Raw genomic sequence first — 17498 nt, 5'->3', positions numbered from 1 at the left:
GCTGGAGGAAGATGGGACCTGCAGGTTTCAGACAGGATGGGGCCACGTCGGGCCAAGAGAAGATAAAGGCTCCACGCGCTCGTGGATTCAGGTAAAGGCAGCACTGTCTACAATGAGCTAAAGGAAAGGACAAAAAGCAGAGGAAGACTCCAATATTAATCTGACAACCATGTGTTCCATGTTTTGTTTCAAATGCAATCAGCAAGAAAACTCATGCTTTTACATTGAGGTGTTAATTTAGATTTGGAGCATGCACATTCAACAACTTGTATCCACTAGTATCTGAATCATTCATTTTATTAACCTTTATTAACTGAAATTGTCAGTAAATCAGGAAATGCTGTGCTATTTTAAGTCCCCCCTGCAGGCAAGAGAAGGGCAGGCGAAAATAACAATGGAGGGGATAAGCGCTTTGGCTCCATCGTGTCTATGTGTATTAGGTTATGAGTTCTGCCTCATATGAGCACACTGCAGGATCAATATGCCAGCCAGTAATACTGTATCAGCTCTCACAGGGTGCAATTACAAACAACAAATCTGATTATATGCTGAGTGCTCCATACAATCTCTGAGATGAATCTCCTCTTTCTATATGTGTGATGTGACCATATAAAAGCCAAGAAAAACTTCATCAAGTCTCTGATCAAATTAATAGTTTATTAGTACTTATAATCAAGCATATTTGTCATAGTCAGCTGTTCATAGATCCCACTGTTGTACTGCAGATTTCTTTGAACAGTTTACTATCAAACATCATAGGCCACTTTACAAATGCATATGTATGAAGATGTATAATATTGTCTGGACCCATTTCAGGCCACGCTGTTTTACTTTAAAGACAGTCACAGATATGTTTAAATGTCTGACAAAAAAAAATCAAAAAGGTCCTACCTATGTGCTTAGGCGCTGACTTGTTTAAAGTGTATCCTCTGGTGGTAACGGGCCTAGCAGAAGAATCCGGTCAAGTCAGCCCAACCGGTCAAAGCAGCTCCCTTTGTGCCAGGCCATATATCACCCAAAGCGTCGGCTCTGCAGCGGCGCGGGAGTGGGAGAGGGAGAGGGGGGAGAGGGGGACAAGGCGTGAGGATGCAAGAGTTATCTCCCTCGCTTGAGTGACCAGTAGTGTGATGCAGCTTAGCTACAGGTTGAAGCTGGTGGAGCAGAGGAGCGGGGGTGATGATGTCGCGGTGGGACTCAAGTGAGCAAATCTTAAAAAATGCTTGGCATTAGCAAAATATGACGGCCCCAGAACAACACACAGCCACCTGCAACAACAGCAAAGGCAATCGTCTGATATCTGCAGAGACGTATTGGGAAAGGGAGACGACTGGAGTTGCTGCTGTCCGTATTTATACTCGGTGGCACCCATGCTTTGGCAGATTTCATTTAAAGTAAAATCACCTGTTTGAACCTCCAAACAGGTCCGTATTCCACCTGGAGGTTTTTCTATCTGTGTTTTAGCTCGTTAAAATGTTATTTCCTAAATGTATCTCCACATAAACTCCACCATCTTTTTTTCTGATAGGGAATATCCATATGAATGCACTAATGATGCACATTAGTAACAAATGGAGGTGGATGGATGTTCACGACCCATTCCATGGAATAACGCAATCCTCTGAGGGCGTTTTTTCATAGGTGAAAAACTATTTTTACCCCCATAGATTTTAGACAAAGCAGCCAAGTTCATGCACTGGGATGCTCAAACATTAAATGACAGTGTTGTTGTTGATTGGCAAGCGCGAGTGAGTTAGTTTGGAGTGGCAGGTGCCAGACATGCTCAAACAATTTGCAGCCCCTTTCCTGCGTGGATCATGGACAGCCACAGCAGACTCCATGCACTAAACAAGCAGCATAGCTTTATCTGTCGGACTACAGCATAATTACAGATAATTGCATGCAGGAATTCACCCTGGTTCTTTTGGTGTGCAGACGCTCGTATTTTTTTTAATCCAGTATGTTTCCTCTTAAAAGGTGCTTCGGGGTCGAGTCCATTCCTTCATATCCCTCCTTCTTCCCTTATTTGACTAATCTGCCCAGCGGATGTGTCATCTCACGATTAACTGTTTCTGGGCTGCCGGCTCTTCCCATGTCTCTCATATTTCACCATAATTCACCATAGTTGAGATGCGTGGGCTGCAGTTGGGCATCGCAGCGCATACTAAGCTTCTTGCGCGCCTCGCCCCATCCCTCCGCGCTCCCCCTTCCCGTTACTCCTGTCCTCGCTGCTTCACATTAAAGGGGAAGCGTCGCCCACCACTGGTTGGAAAAGGTTTACAATAAAAACATGTGCGTCTCAAGAGAGTTAAAGGATAAAACGACATAACAGACAGAAAGACAGACAGAAATTGAGGATTTTTTCCTCCTAAAAGGTTGTAATTGACATTTACAGCTTGCCCCCATGTCCCTGGAGCATCTAACTTGACAACATGTATACATGGTCTGGGACAAAGATAGGTGTAGATTATTCTGTCCATGTGTGTGTGAGTCAAAAATGATCTAATATAGGAAGAAAAAAAAACTCTATACAAACAATATAGTGACTGAAAAACGAGAAAAAGAAATACAATAGAGAAATCTTCATCTGAGCTGAAATGAGGAATCAAAGTAATGACCAGCAGCTGCAGTACCTGTGTATAATAAGAATAATAATAACAACAAGAAGAATACATTTTATTTATGGGCGCCTTTCAGGACACTCAAGGTCACTTTACATGTACAAAAAATAAATAAACAGATAGTTAGCAGTTCAAAAAAGACCAAACATAAATACAAAACAATACACCACAACAGACTAATAGAAGAATGTAGTAAATACCAAAAGGGAGCTGCACGGCTGAAAGCTCTTAACCCCATGGAAGACAGCGGAAGAGCGGAGAGTACAGGTAGGAGTGAAATTGTGGAGGAGGTCAGAGAGGTAAGGGTCCATATGTCCATGATCATTGTTTGAATAGAACACCAAAGTTTATACCTGAACGAATTTAGTAACCTAAATGACTAATTTGATCGTCACTTTCCTATATTTTATCCTTTGAACACTTGACTGGGTACACAGATTTGAAATGTCCCTAAGGATGATCTATTTCTGTACATTTCTGTCTATGTGCTTTGTTACATTGGTTTGCAGAGATATTACGGCATAGTATGTCAACATTACGATAGTAGAACTCACACGTTGAACACTATGTCCTTAAAATGTGTGTGCCACATGTGAGGCCATTAATGTATGCAGAATAAAGAGGCAGGCTCCAGTACAGTTTGTCGTGTCACTGATAATGCTCTGATTATTTACAGACCAGCTCACTTTATCCCAGTTCACTAATTACTACCCAGACCTATTAAGCACATGCAGGCGCACACTCGCACACGGGACTGATGTTAACAGCTCTCAATGGAATCAAAGTAGATGAAATTCATGTCAGGTACAACGATTATACAGTCATATTGACTAGTGCAGTAAAGTGTTCCTGCAGGCAGTCTTTCCTGCCCTTCTTTCCTCCAAAGTGGGGCAGGTGAAAACCCAGATATGTCTTGAGGCAGAGAATGGGAATCACACAGGTGAAAGAGACTCCCTAAAGAATCCATGTCCTCCCCCATGTGTTCTCCTTGCTCTATACTGCCCAAGGACATGTTGGACATGATATGCAATCCTTCTCCAATCAAAGTGTCAAAAATACTGATTAAGATGATGAGATGGGACCACAGAGACTGCAGTAGTGTAGCTCAATCTGCTGTGAAGAGAAAATAGCTGAAGGTCTCAATGAGGAGCCATTGACACTTTTACATAAGGACACTGATTGATGGCCAGGAACTCTTACATGCTTACTGTTCGTGAATGTAAATGATGTGGGGCCAATTCTAAATGGAGGGCAGCTAAGAGTCATCCAATGCTGGGTGTCAGGAGTGTAATGATTCATCATCCACTACCACATTCACAGCAATCATCTATAACAACAGTTTTATTAGCGGTGTGGGAAAGAGGACACGTAGAGTATGGGATTGAGTTTGGTGAGTCATATCCTCTGATGACTGTTTCTTTTCATTCTTCTTCTTGCTTTTGAATTTGCATACACTGGCAATGATCACATCACGTTTAATGTTAGAATTCCATGTGAATAATTCCATGTGAATAATCACAGTGGCAACCTTCTTGTTTTAGTAACCATACCCCACCATGAAGAAGAAGAAGAAGAATTCCTTTTATTAGTCCCGCAATGGGGAAATTCAATTTTTTCAATCTATTATTATTATTCATGTTACACACACACAGGAATACACACACATGCACAAACAGGACCTATATACATGCAATTAATGGAGAGATGTTAGAGCGAGGGGGCTGCCAGTGACCAGCGCCCCGAGCAGTTGGGGGTTCGGTGCCTTGCTCAACAGCACCTCTGCAGTGCCCAGGAGATGAACTGGCACCTCTCCAGTCACCAGTCCACACTCCATTCATGATCCACACAGGGACTCGAACCGGCGACCCTCCGGTTCCCAGCCAAGTCTGGGACTGAGCTACTGCAGACCCATAAAATGATGGTTTATAACCATATTAAACCTGAGCCACAATTTAATCTCATCATACCAGAATCATATCTTGAACAGCCACCTACATCTTCTGGGAACAAAACAGACAACAACACAATAAAAAAACACAGGCATTTAATGGTTTGCAGATAATGTGGAGACTGATAAGCTTTAGAGAAATGTTGGTACAGGGAGAGTTAGAATTAGCCTGAAACCTATTCAATTAACACACAACTCATGGAGGCAATTAAGGCGGCCGCCGCAATTTGGGGAACATAAGCGTATTGCTCCTTTGAGTTATAACTCTGTCAAATCCAAAAACTGAAATCCATGTAGCTCTGGCCGTCGCCATCTTGGCAGTGCATCACGTCGCCAACTAATCCAAAAATGGGAAAGAAGTATGCCATGGATGGAGCTGAGGCGGGCTTAATGAAGCCAGTCTCCTGTGACGGCACCCACCAGTCACTCAATGTGGCTATCCCTAATTATGTAGTACTTTAAGCCAACATTTTTTTTGTACCTTTGTTTGTACCAGACTGTAAACATGTTAATTTCTGCTGTAAAGTTTACAGTTTAACATAGGGGTCTATAGCGATTTATTTGCTTTTGTAGCCAAGTCTTAAGTCTTAGTCTCAAGTCTTAAACTTTTAGCATCGGAGGGTGACGCTTGGGCTCAAGTTGTAGCACACAGAAACTAGCTGAATCCATAACAACATGCTTTCTATTTACCAAATAGAAAACATGATAATAGGAATGACAGATTCCATTATTATTATATATATATATTTTTAAATACACGGGTGTTTGGGCACAGTTGTCTTGATTTTGTCTAAAGTCCCATAGTGATAGACTTTGAAAACCTCTAATCTAGCACTGACAGTGTTATATTACTTGTATGCAGTTGATTCAGAGTTTTGAGGGCCATTAATCCTCCAACCCTTTTAGATCTTCAATTCTGTCCCCAGTTCCCTCTCACCTTCAGGTTGTGCCAAGTCTCAGCAGAATGGGAGCATTGATTCTGTTTTGTGTTCAGCCGAACAGACCAGGTGGAACCTCGTAGAGAAACTTAAGAATGCTTTTCAACTAATGACCCCGCATGACAGCCGTGACCAAGTCAGAGGGCTTTTTTCCCTGTGTATAAAGCATCTTTTTTTTTCTTTTTTTTGGTGTTTTGTGATTGTGTTCTCTTGTGCCAGCTGGTGTACCGTAATGGCTGGACAGGGGCCCTGACTGAGGAGGGAGCCCCAAAATATCTAGACAGAATGTTGGATGGAATAATAAGGACAACAGGGAAGTGTAGGGAGTTTCCTGCACTCCACAGTGTGCTCAGATCCCATTATGCCCATATAAGCAGCACATTCAATTAGTTTACTCAGAGCCTAAATTAGTTTTACGTCCATTACATTCAGCCATTTCACTGCAATCGCACACAAATGGCTCAGATGAGATATATCGTGAGATGTACAGCATTTTTGTGTGTCAGTGTGTGAGTCAGCAGACGTGCACACCTTTGATCTCCACCCTTTTCTATGCAGCAGAACATGTGGAAGTGAGAGAGGGAGAAGAGTGAGTGAGAGACATGGTGAAGGAGAGAGGAGGGCGTTGAACCAACTTATCACAGCAGACTGCAGAGGAGGAGCTCTGTCCTGGATGACCTCTGTTGGTGCTGCAGCAGGTGATCACTCACGCACAACAGGCTCACATACACACTAATGTAAGGACCTGATATATTGGCATGTGTATGCACTCACCACCAGAACACTTGCAAACACTGACACACATTTAGACAAAGTCATACTGACTCCATGATTCGTTGTTGCTTCAAGACAAGAAACTTTAACATCAACTCGGCTGCTTTGTCTCTTACTGTCCTTAAATCACTGAATAACAAAAAGCACTCAGCAACAGGCATTCTCTTCTAAGACAGTAAGTCAGTAAACTTTATTACCACATCATCTTATTTTGACCCTTCATCCTTCTTTTTTTCCTATTCTCCCCTCACACCTCTCTTTCCTTGCATGTCTCCCCTTGGGGTCCCTCGCTATTTAGGGACTGACCTTGGAAGTTCTCTACCTGCCTGTTGAAAGCAGCCAGGCTGATGATGGCTGCTTTCATGATGAGATATGTCCTCACCTTCAGAGTAGAGTACTCAACTATTGATTCTGGATGGGGTTTCACTTTCTGTTGTTCTCACAGCCTTCGAAAACAAGGAAAAATCAATGACCCAACTGGTCAGGAGGTGTGGCTTAGCTTAGAGGGGAAACTTGGGAGTATATTAATAATATCTACAGTATACTGCATGAGTATGCACAACTGAATTTGTGTGCCATATGCAGAGATCCTGTTTACAATGAGGCTTGGCAACATGCTTTAGAATGTTTGATGTGCAGCGACAGCATGGATATTCTCCCCCACCAAGTATTTTCTCCCACATTGAAAGTAGCAGTTAAGTGCTGCCTGTCCAATGCATTCAATCAAATCAACACTTATTGTATATGAGCCACAATCGGCTACCATTCTGTTTCTTTTGCACGACCTGTGGTAACACCGTGCCAGCATTCATCCCTTGGGAAAGGCAACACTTGACCCCAGAGTAATGATGGTGAGGGGACCAGAGGGTGCACAGGAGGAAATAAAAAGATCAGGAAGAGCACATATTGTATGTGTTGCAGAGAACAAGATTGGGATAAGAGAAAGTGAGGAGACAAACATTGTCAGCAGAAAATGTAGTTAGAATTTAGTGGAAAATAACAATAAAGGGGAGGGACAGAACAACTGAGGTGGAGAGGGTAACAGATCAAAGTCACAGTGACAGTGATGAGTCATCCAGTAGAGCACAGCAGCAGCTCTCTCTCCATTTCACACCATCACCCTCTTCACCGTCTGTGTGTTTGTTCTGACAGCAAAAACTGAGATGACTGGCAGTAGATTACCTCTTCCAACAGCTAGAATGAAATCTAGTGTGTCTATACATCTGGGTCTGAATACTCTCCAGATATTGTTTTGAATGTTTTTGTTTGTGAAACCTGCATGTGTTTGAGTGTGTATGTCTGACTGTTTTGTTTTGTCAATATATAGAACATATGTCTGGATCGGGAGTCCCACCTTGTTTCCTGAGCATGTGGCTTGACACTAGAACTGATCAACCAATCAGCATCCAGAAATTATCAGATTTGTTTTATGTGGAAGCACTAGCAACAGCATCATCGCCCCTAGCAACAATCCTTCCCAGCTGCCAATGGTGCAGCTCTGTTACTGAACATGGAAATATCACACAGCTGAAGGCTACAAAGAAAAATACACTGTAGGTGGTAGGTGTGAAAGATAAAAACAATTTGATCTTATTGTATGTCATGTTTTGTATGTAAGGATAAGTCTGATGAGGTTATTTATAGACTCTAGAGTAGTTTTTCATGGTCTTTAATTAATTAGCATGACACCCTCTATTATTACACCCTGAGGAAAAGAAAAACAGTGCACCTTTAAAGCGGCTATAATCAATATTTTATCAATGCAAATCTATGAAATGACAATGTGACAGCAATGTTATGATGCGAAAAGGGGCCAATCACACTGTGTAGCCATAAACCTACAGATAATTATCACCCGAATCTGCAGCTCCCCTCATCTCGTATAAAGCTGATGATATGTTAGTTCACCTTATTTCTGCTGCCCCCAAATCAGTTACTTGAAGCTGAAAGTCATTCAATTTTCCTATACAGTAGATGTTGGAATATCTTAACTGTAGTTGGCATTCGGCCCTGTACACCTCTATGTTATGTGTCAAATGTGTGTGTATGTATACAGTCTGAATGTTGGCTCATGAACGGGTTGTGTTGGCATCATCCTGACTTATTTAGGCCTGCTGTTCAATTGGAGTCCCTGCATGGTGAGACCCAATCTGCCAGTGGGACGGACACACACACACACACACACACACACACACACACACACACACACACACACACACACACACACACACACACACACACACACACACACACACACACACACATACCTAAGATGATACATGAAGCTTAAGTGGCAACCCTTTCAATGCACCTGTAAAGGGCTGAATCAGTTGTCTTCATCTTGCCGATAACCCTCCCTTGTCGCTATGGAGATTTCCTGGTGTAGCGCTATGGCTGGTGGTGACTGGCTGATGACATCATAGGTATTTATGTGTCCTCAAAGGCAGATGCATCTTTCATTTACATGTTTAGTAATAAAGCCAGAGAAAGAAAATGACAGGCAGAGCCAGAGAGAGTTTAAAGGGGGGGATAATTGTCCATAATTGTGGAACTGATAAACATTTAGAATATTAAGTCTAGAACTGTCACCACATTTACATTTATGCCTTAAGGAAAGGCGGTGTGATCCTCGTGGACACACAATAGCCTGCAGAGATGGCAGAGTTATTGGCGAGCTGGTGGGCGAGCTGAAGCAATAAAGCACACTTGCTCATACACAGGATGACAGTGCGATGGTTGTAAACCTCTGTAAGAATGTAAATATTTACCTCCTGCGCCACAAAGATGATATGAAGTTTTCCACTGGACTCATAAACAGTTCAGTTTTCTTTAAGGTTCAGATGTGCAGTTTAAAGAGCAGCCACATGTGTGGCAATAATATTCTCTTAAAATTGGGAATCACCATCTCTTTTCCAAGCTGAAAGTCCTGGTGATGTTGCAGCTCTTGCATCTGCCTGAAAGAATAGTGTATTCTATTTTTGTTTAAAACAGTATCCTTCTATTGCATTGGTGTTTACAAAAAGAAGCAACATGCTTTCATTAAAGATTGGCCCAGTCACACTGTTACAGAGGAGTTGCATGTTAGGTCTTTTTAGCACAAGGACAGTGGAGACTTTTGTTGTATGAGTCTGTTTTTCCTGTAACCAGCCGTAGAAAACGCTGCGAGCCAAACGCTGTTTTTCACTACATAAAGACTGTCACTGTGTGCAGCTCTGCATGTGAAACACTTAATAAACAGTGACATTTCCTGTGTCAACAGCGTATGCATGGAGGTCAATGCAGCAATTAACTTATGAAATCAGAGCAACATTGAACGTTTAAACCATTAAATATTATACTTTTTCCCCCACCATTCACAGAATCATATTTAATATTGCAAAAGCACTACCATCACTTGATCTAGTGCCCTATTGTAAACGAAATGTTTTTGCACGTATTCCATTTATCCTCTTAGATAATGAAATACAAACCGAATATGTTGCTTATACTGAACAACACGGTATCAGAGTGGATGATATAAGTGGATCAACTGTACCAAAACAACCGCACAGAGAGGGTTATGTTTTTTCAAATGCCTTTAGTCATTATCGAAATATACTGTACGCACACATATATTCTGTAATTGGACTTTTATATTTCCCCAGACACAAATGACTATCATTCTCTCAGTAATTGAGTGAAAACAGACTGCGGCTCCTCTCAAATTAAGACAGTACAACTCAAGATCTCTTTATATGGGTCGTGTTTAAGACAGCACAGAATAACACAGAACTAATACTGGCATACACAGCCTTCCCTTGGCATTATTCTGTATACTGTGTGTACATGTCTGTGTGGTTCTGTGTTTGTGCATGTGTCTGTATTGTTCTCTGTGTGTAGGCCAAGGGAATAGCTGCAACAAGCAGCCACATATGTAGGTTGTATGTATGTTTCACATATTAGCAATACAGAGCACACAGAGCCAACAAAAGGCATATGGCTAACAGTCTTTGATTTGTATCACAGTTTCATATAAGCAAATAACGGTTGGCCTAAATTTTTGCCACTTTTGACTTGAAGCAAAAGCTGTTTTGTACATAATGAATATCATTACTCAGAATATGAATACAGAATGTAGAAATCTGTGTAAAGTCCATGAATTAAATGTGCTCGGCAAAACTGCTGGCAGTTTCCTGAATCTGTCCTTTTGGATTTTATGTAGAAAGCAGTATGGAGGAATGTCAGAGTCCATAACACAGTTCCAGCTGAATTTGGTCACTGCTTGAATCATTTTTGCGATCACATTCTGTTGCATTTTGGAATGAGTGGTGCTCCTCTAGAGGGGGGAGAATCGGTAGGCACCTAGTCCAGGTATAAGGTAAAGGCAAAAAAATTGATCCAGTGGGTGTTCTGTCTCAATTCTTAACTTTGGCCAATCTGGACCAGCAGGAAGACCGGAGTCAATGTGACCCTAAAGACAAGAAAGGGCCAATGCAGGTTAATGGGAGAAAGCCTTTCTAAGTTATTATCAGTGAATACTAGTTGAAATTCAACAGTGTCATATTTACTCCCTAATCAAATGTAGTTTGTTTACCTAAATGGGAGGCAATATGACTGGGGTTGTCAGGGGTTCCAGGAGGTCTGTGCAGAAAATGGAACAACTTTCTCCTGAGAGACAAAAAGGGAGAGAGAGAGATAGAGAGAGAAAGAAGAGGAGGAGGAGGTGGAAAAGAAGAAGGAAAATTGTTAGAGCCACATAGCATAGCCAGACCCATCACACAGCTTGGTGGTCTTATTAACAACGCAAGGCTGCTCCTCTTCTCCCTGCTGTCTAATTACCACTCATGCAAAACTCAAATTGTAAATACTCTTAGTTCAGAAGGAGAGGAGAGGATAAGGGGAGCGGGAGAGAGAACAGGAGAGGGCAAGAGAAGGGAGAAGCAGACAACTTTTGGATAAGATGGCCATGTCCTGTAACATAAAGCGGCACATTTCTCTAAAACTGTGCCGACTGACAGGCACATGTTCCATTAAGCCATATCCATTGCTTGAGTGAAGCAGATGTGCATCCTAACTTACGGCAACTGACCCTGTATAACTGCATCAACTAAATGTCAACACTGTAGCAAAACAAATTTTCAACTCAAGTGAGCTGCGGAAATGCACATGGACAGGAGGAATTGAAAAGATGAGTGTGCATGGTACAGTACTTTATATTGTGTATGTTTTTGTCTCAACCAATCCATCCTGCCCATGAGAACAGCTTCCAGACTGACCAATACAGTTAAATGATAAACAAGTAGCCCCTGTCTCCTCCGTAATATATCTTGCTTACTGATCAATAGACCTGTGTTTCTCCTCACCGGAGCTTTTTATGCGACCTGGGAAATTAGCAGGACATTTCACTGATGACCCTTATGGAGGTTTTCGCCGAAAATATATGAAGACATGGTCAGGGGTCCAAACGGAAAGCAATAATCAATGAAGAGGTTAATTCTGTGGGACCTCCCACTTTGCCTTAAGGGTAAACCAATGAATGAGAAGATTGCCCTAATTATCACTCGAGTATGCCCGGAGACGTATACATAGTAATAGTTTATAACCACACACACACACACACACACACACACACACACACACACATATTCAAGTGCATACACAGTGTCACTAAGTAGAGCAGAACATGGCTGCTTGATAGATTCACCATCCTGCCTTTTAAAATTTTTATTTCCCTCTCACCCTCGTCCGTCTGAGTTAGAGTAATCACAGTCGAAGAGGACAGTAAAGATAAATCTTATCTAGACAGAAATCTGCAGGGTTAGCAGTGGAGCACTTTCAAATATAAGAATGTGTTACAGGAAAAAAAGACAAGCTAGAGAGGCCTATAGAGAGTGTTCGGTATAAACTTACTGTTGGAAGCATGTAAGTAATAATGTGCAACTTTTGGCAAATAAAATACACAATAACCTATCTGCAAAGGGAAACAATCTCAACAGTACAGTATTTATTCAACAATACTGATGTCAAACCAGTAGCTCTCTATTTGCCATTGCTGTCTGCTGTATCATGGTTGTTTGACCTCTGTGTCTCTTTGATATCAATGGTAAAAGAAGACTGAGGTCACAAAGCAGGTGAGCCACGTGTTCTGTTAGCCACCAGGGGGCAGCACTAGGACAAGCTGGTCGGGCATGCTGTTTGTGCTTATTCATTTAATAGACAAAGTCAGCTGAAGGTTAAAGACAACCTGGGCACACTGCTGGAGCATCACCTCCTTTACATAAAACAGGGAAACCTACACACTCACCCTGACAAATTGACAAATTGTTTAGTTGATTGACAGAAATATAATTGCAAACTAGTTTGACAATCAGTTAATAGTTAAAGTAAATTTCCATGCAAAACTAGCAAAATATGCTGTTTTCAGCTTCTCAAATACCGACATGTACATGTAAAAACTGAATATCTTTTGGTTTTGGACTTAAAATAAATAAGATACTTTAAAACATCACCTTTGAATTTTAATAAAATTGGATTGACATGTTTCACTATTTACAGAGATTTTAATAGATCAAAAGATGAATAGATTACTGTAGATAGTAATCAACCGATTAATCGATAATGGAATTGTAAAGTCCTAAAACGTAGGCTAATGCAACTTATGAGACATCAGTTTGTTGAGCCCTAATACAAGCTATGCCAAAAAAGAAACTCACTTATATTATGTTGTGATATAAATAAAAATACTATAAAACAAATTAGAATTATAAGAATTATAAGGAACTGTTCTGACCTGCACCTGGTCGTGGAGATTTCAATAAGGTACCATTATCTGGATTGACCTGATCTGCCTGTATTGAAATATCTAAAACACACAGACAGTTAAAAACACTGGTTTCATGGCTGAAGGTATAGGGTTATTTTTTATAAAGAGACAGGGGCATGACAGTGCTGAGAACTTACCAGTTTTATCAGTGGGAGAACAGCGGCCTCTGCTGAGCACCCGCAGTATAGCGCACTCAGGACAGTCAGACACAATGTGCTCTTCCAGCCCATTCATAATTCCTCACGCGCTGCCTCTCCATCCACACGCCTCTTGAGTTGTACCTGGTTGATTTTGGAGGGAGGAGTTCACGGTTGTTATTTGCAAACAGATCTTCTTACTCCAATTTGTTTGTGTGTCAATGCTTAAGTCACGGAGTGAGCTTGTTGATAGGCGGTAGGGCTCTGGGCATGTTTGGCTTGTATTTTACGCACGCAAAGCGTGATGGCAAAACAGTCTTATTAGAGACTGAAGACAAGCTGTTTCGATGAGAATCTTCAATATAGCTTCCACGCCATATGGGAGGTTACTGTGGAAACAAGGGTGCCATGGCAACGGTGACTGGGGTTAACCGAAGAAACGACCGTCACCATGGCGACTGTATCACAGCGGGCTATATTTGAGGCATCCAAAGAGAGGCGTGCTCCTTCTTTGATCTCTGCATGTGTGTTGTGTTTCTCCGCTTTCACGTGCGTCTGAAACCGATAATGAGACACTGACAGTAGGCGCTCCCGTGTGCTTATATGGTGCCGTTTACGCATTAAATAGCCAACAGTGGCAGTTTATAAGGAATTATGGGGGATTCTTTTAAAAAAATGTTTTAAAGACAATAGCACTTGGACTAGACTTTAACGCACAATAAAGGCATATCACATAACGGTCTAATTGAGATTATATATGTAAAACTGTGTTTTTCAGACATTACATGTGTTTAAACACACACACACATATTTAAATGATTCTGAATAGTATAGGCTACATAGGCTATGACTGACGAATCACGACTCATAACGCATGTTAATACAATGTGAGTGCTCTTCGAGTAGCATACATTTGTACTCAACTTTCACAGTTATAAAGCTATTACTACCTGTTGTCATAATATATTGGCTATTGCACAATGCACAACAGGTTTATTCCCTCACTCATGATAATATAGGCCTAATATTGAATGAGCTCTTTCTCTCTCTAAGCGCGACAGGAAAACAGAGAATTATAAATTCAGATTACCAAAATGAAAAGCCCTGGTTCTTTGAATGGAGCACAAAGCAGCGTGTCTGAATAGACAGGGGTGGCCCTTTCTTTTCTTCTCTCTTTTTTATTCATTTCTTTCTTAATCTGATCGCTTCTTCCACGCGCTGGAGCGAAACGACAGAAGCAGCTGTGTGTTTACACACCACCCCTTCCTGTCCTCAGGGCCATGACTCTAAAACTGGCTACACGTCGGTGAAAATCTTTTTGTTTATATTCACACAATTCTGCGAGTTGTTTTGCGCGGCGGTGAGGAAGTTGGGCTGCTGTTTGAACGTGCTGTTGACCGCGTGCTCCTCTATCACCATATACTCGCTCTTGCTGATTGAGGAAGAGGAGTGAGTCTTCCTCAGCTCCTCTGTGTCTGTTAGAGGCTGACAGCTGCCCACGTGCAAGTACTGTGCCTGCTCCTCGCCCTCCGTCTCTCTGTGGTAGAAGTAGTTGAAATTGGAAACGATGACAGGCACAGGCAGAGCAATAGTTAGCACACCAGCGATGGCGCACAGAGACCCCACAATCTTCCCCCCTATTGTCACGGGGTGCATGTCCCCATAGCCCACAGTGGTCATGGTGACAACAGCCCACCAGAATGCGTCCGGGATGCTGGTGAAACCCGAATCTGGGTCGTCTGCCTCAGCAAAGTAGACGGCGCTGGAGAAGAGGATGACACCGATGAACAAGAAGAAGATAAGCAGGCCCAGCTCACGCATACTGGCTTTCAGAGTCTGTCCTAAAATCTGGAGCCCTTTGGAGTGACGCGAGAGTTTGAAGATGCGAAATACACGAACAAGCCTAATTACGCGCAGGATGGCTAATGACATGGCCTGCTGACCGTTCCCTTGCCTCTCTGCCAGCTCTGTGCCCAAGGTGATGAAATAGGGAATGATGGCCACGATGTCAATAATGTTCATAATGTTTTTGGAGAACGTGGCTTTACTCGGACATGCAAAGAAGCGCACCAGCAGCTCGAAGGAGAACCAGATGATGCACAACGTCTCCACAACAAAGAAGGGATCTGAGAAGGGGCTGGTGAAATATGGGAGTGTGCCATTAATCACAGGTGCAATCGTGATCGGATCCCTATTATCGTCCCTGAACTCCGGCAATGTCTCTAAGCAGAAGATGACGATGGAGATGAGAATGACCAGGACTGACACTATCGCTATGCCCCGTGCGGGACCCGAGCTCTCCGGGTATTCAAATAGCAGCCACACCTGTCTTTGAAATTCATTCTCTGGCAACGGCCGCTCCTCCTCCTTTATGAAGCCTTCATCCTCCCTGAACTTTTCCATAGCCTCCTCACCCAACTCATAGAACCGGATCTCCTCAGAGAAAATGTCAATGGGCACATTTACGGGTCTCCTGATTCGCCCGCCGGACTGGTAATAGTAGAGAATGGCATCAAAGCTGGGTCGGTTTCGATCGAAAAAGTACTCGTTCCTGAGAGGATCAAAGTATCTCATCCTCTTCTTGGGGTCCCCCAACAGTGTCTCTGGAAACTGGGAGAGAGTCTTGAGCTGCGTCTCGAAGCGTAACCCTGAGATGTTGATGACGACCCTCTCGCAGCATTCGTGGTCCGGTTCATATCTGTCCAGAGAGTGGTGGCCCGGGAGAGCCGCCGACTCTTCCAGCATGTTGTCACACGCCACAACTGTCATCACGTCGGCTTCTGTCTCGGTGTATCCGTGGTTCACCAGGTTATCGCCCCGAGTTTTTGTTGTGCTCGGCGGGGGTGATTGCAGGAGGCTGAGGTGGTCGTCCATGCGCCGTTGAAGGGGCATTCAGGGGCGGCCGCCTCGCCCCCCTCCGCGATCCCCGGTCAGCCACAGCCTCTTCTCCTCCACCGTCTCTCTCTCCCTCTCTTTTTCTGCGTTCCACTTTCTCTTCCTCCACTGTTGCTGTTCCCGCCCACGAGGACAGATCTGGGTTTATAAACAGGCCATTCACCCGCCCACGGCGCGCCAGCGTTGGGTACCTTTCCCCGTTCTCCGCCAATGGCAGGACGCACGGATATACACAAGAAGCAACAGACGGGCGTCATTCAAAAACCATCGTTTGGGCGTGCCCGCCTCCCTCTGCCTCTGTCTGTCTCCCTCTGTCTTGTAGGCACGTGCTCAAGCGCTCACATAAACACACACACACACACACACACACACACACACACACACACACACACACACACACACACACACACACACACACACACACACACACACTTACTAGGCGAGGGCAATGTCTCCTTTTAAAACAAGGTCATTGCACACTATCAAATAGGTTAAACATATCAGTGCATAATTGTTTCCCGGAACAATCTTAAAAGACGCACCAGAATTACGCATTACCATTTGTTACATCTTTTGTTTATCCAAGAAACATATTCGGGTGTGTGATGGTAAAATGAAATGCATTTGGAATTGGGACATTGTTCTTAATTATGCCTTCTTTACTTCCTTAATTATGCACAATTAAATTACTTGAAATGGTCGAAATGACTGGCATCCCATCTGATGTCTGAAGTATAAATTATGCCACGGATAGTAAAAAGGAGCAAACAGGTAGGGTGGGGATGAAGGAGAGAGAGGAGAGGGGTCGAGCAGGTCAATGTAAGAGAAAGAAATGTGTTTTTCAAGTAAAATAAGACCCCATACTTCGTATACACTACACACATAAAGTACTATGGTCTGAAAAAATACTTATGAACATTACATTAAGGGGCAGAGACAATCCTACCACATACACAGTGGTTCCATGTAATATTTAAGAGCTAATAGGGTGAATGTCAAAAGAGCAACTACAGTACACAGTGACAGATGTGTTCAGATATAATCACACAGCAGAGAAAGAGAGTAATCCTTGCCTGTCTCATCTGAAACCTGACCGTTATTTACTCCCTCGGATTATCAGATGTACTGTGGAATTTTACCATTAGTACATGATGACAAAACAACAAAATAGGATGTATGTAATTGTTGCAATATTCCAAAGTGCGACGATTATGATACTGACTACAACACATTTCTCAGTCATCAGTTATTGCACCAGTTTTCTATTACAATTGTTCCATACAAGTTTGGCTGGAAAAATGTTCTACTTAAGCTATAGGGACTTTCTGCCTGTGGGGGTGGCTATCCGAGGTGCTGAAATAAAATTAAAAAACAATTAAAGCTTGA

General features: G+C 42.7%; 1 protein-coding gene and 1 long non-coding RNA gene across 2 annotated transcripts; both read right to left on the bottom strand.

Annotated features, from left to right (window-relative positions):
- Window positions 1-10658: 10658 nt before the first annotated feature.
- Window positions 10659-13316, bottom strand: LOC310951888. The gene is made up of 3 exons (XR_014593358.1): window positions 13218-13316; window positions 10852-10925; window positions 10659-10728 (listed from the first exon to the last, which is right to left on the bottom strand). It is a non-coding gene; the product is annotated as an uncharacterized lncRNA (long non-coding RNA).
- Window positions 13317-14513: 1197 nt separating this feature from the next.
- On the bottom strand, window positions 14514-16135 carry LOC310951306 (potassium voltage-gated channel subfamily A member 3; the record flags this gene model as incomplete). The annotated part of the gene is made up of 1 exon (XM_083919458.1): window positions 14514-16135. Exon 1 carries the CDS (start codon window positions 16107-16109, stop codon window positions 14514-14516), a length of 1596 nt encoding a protein of 531 aa, XP_083775584.1. The 5' UTR covers window positions 16110-16135.
- Window positions 16136-17498: the final 1363 nt, after the last annotated feature.

This window comes from Echiichthys vipera, assembly GCF_963691815.1.
Source record: "Echiichthys vipera genome assembly, chromosome: 9".
NCBI classification, from domain to species: Eukaryota; Metazoa; Chordata; class Actinopteri; order Perciformes; family Trachinidae; genus Echiichthys; species Echiichthys vipera.
The sequence above is the reverse complement of the archived record's forward strand: the minus strand, read 5'-3'. Positions and strand labels throughout refer to the sequence as shown.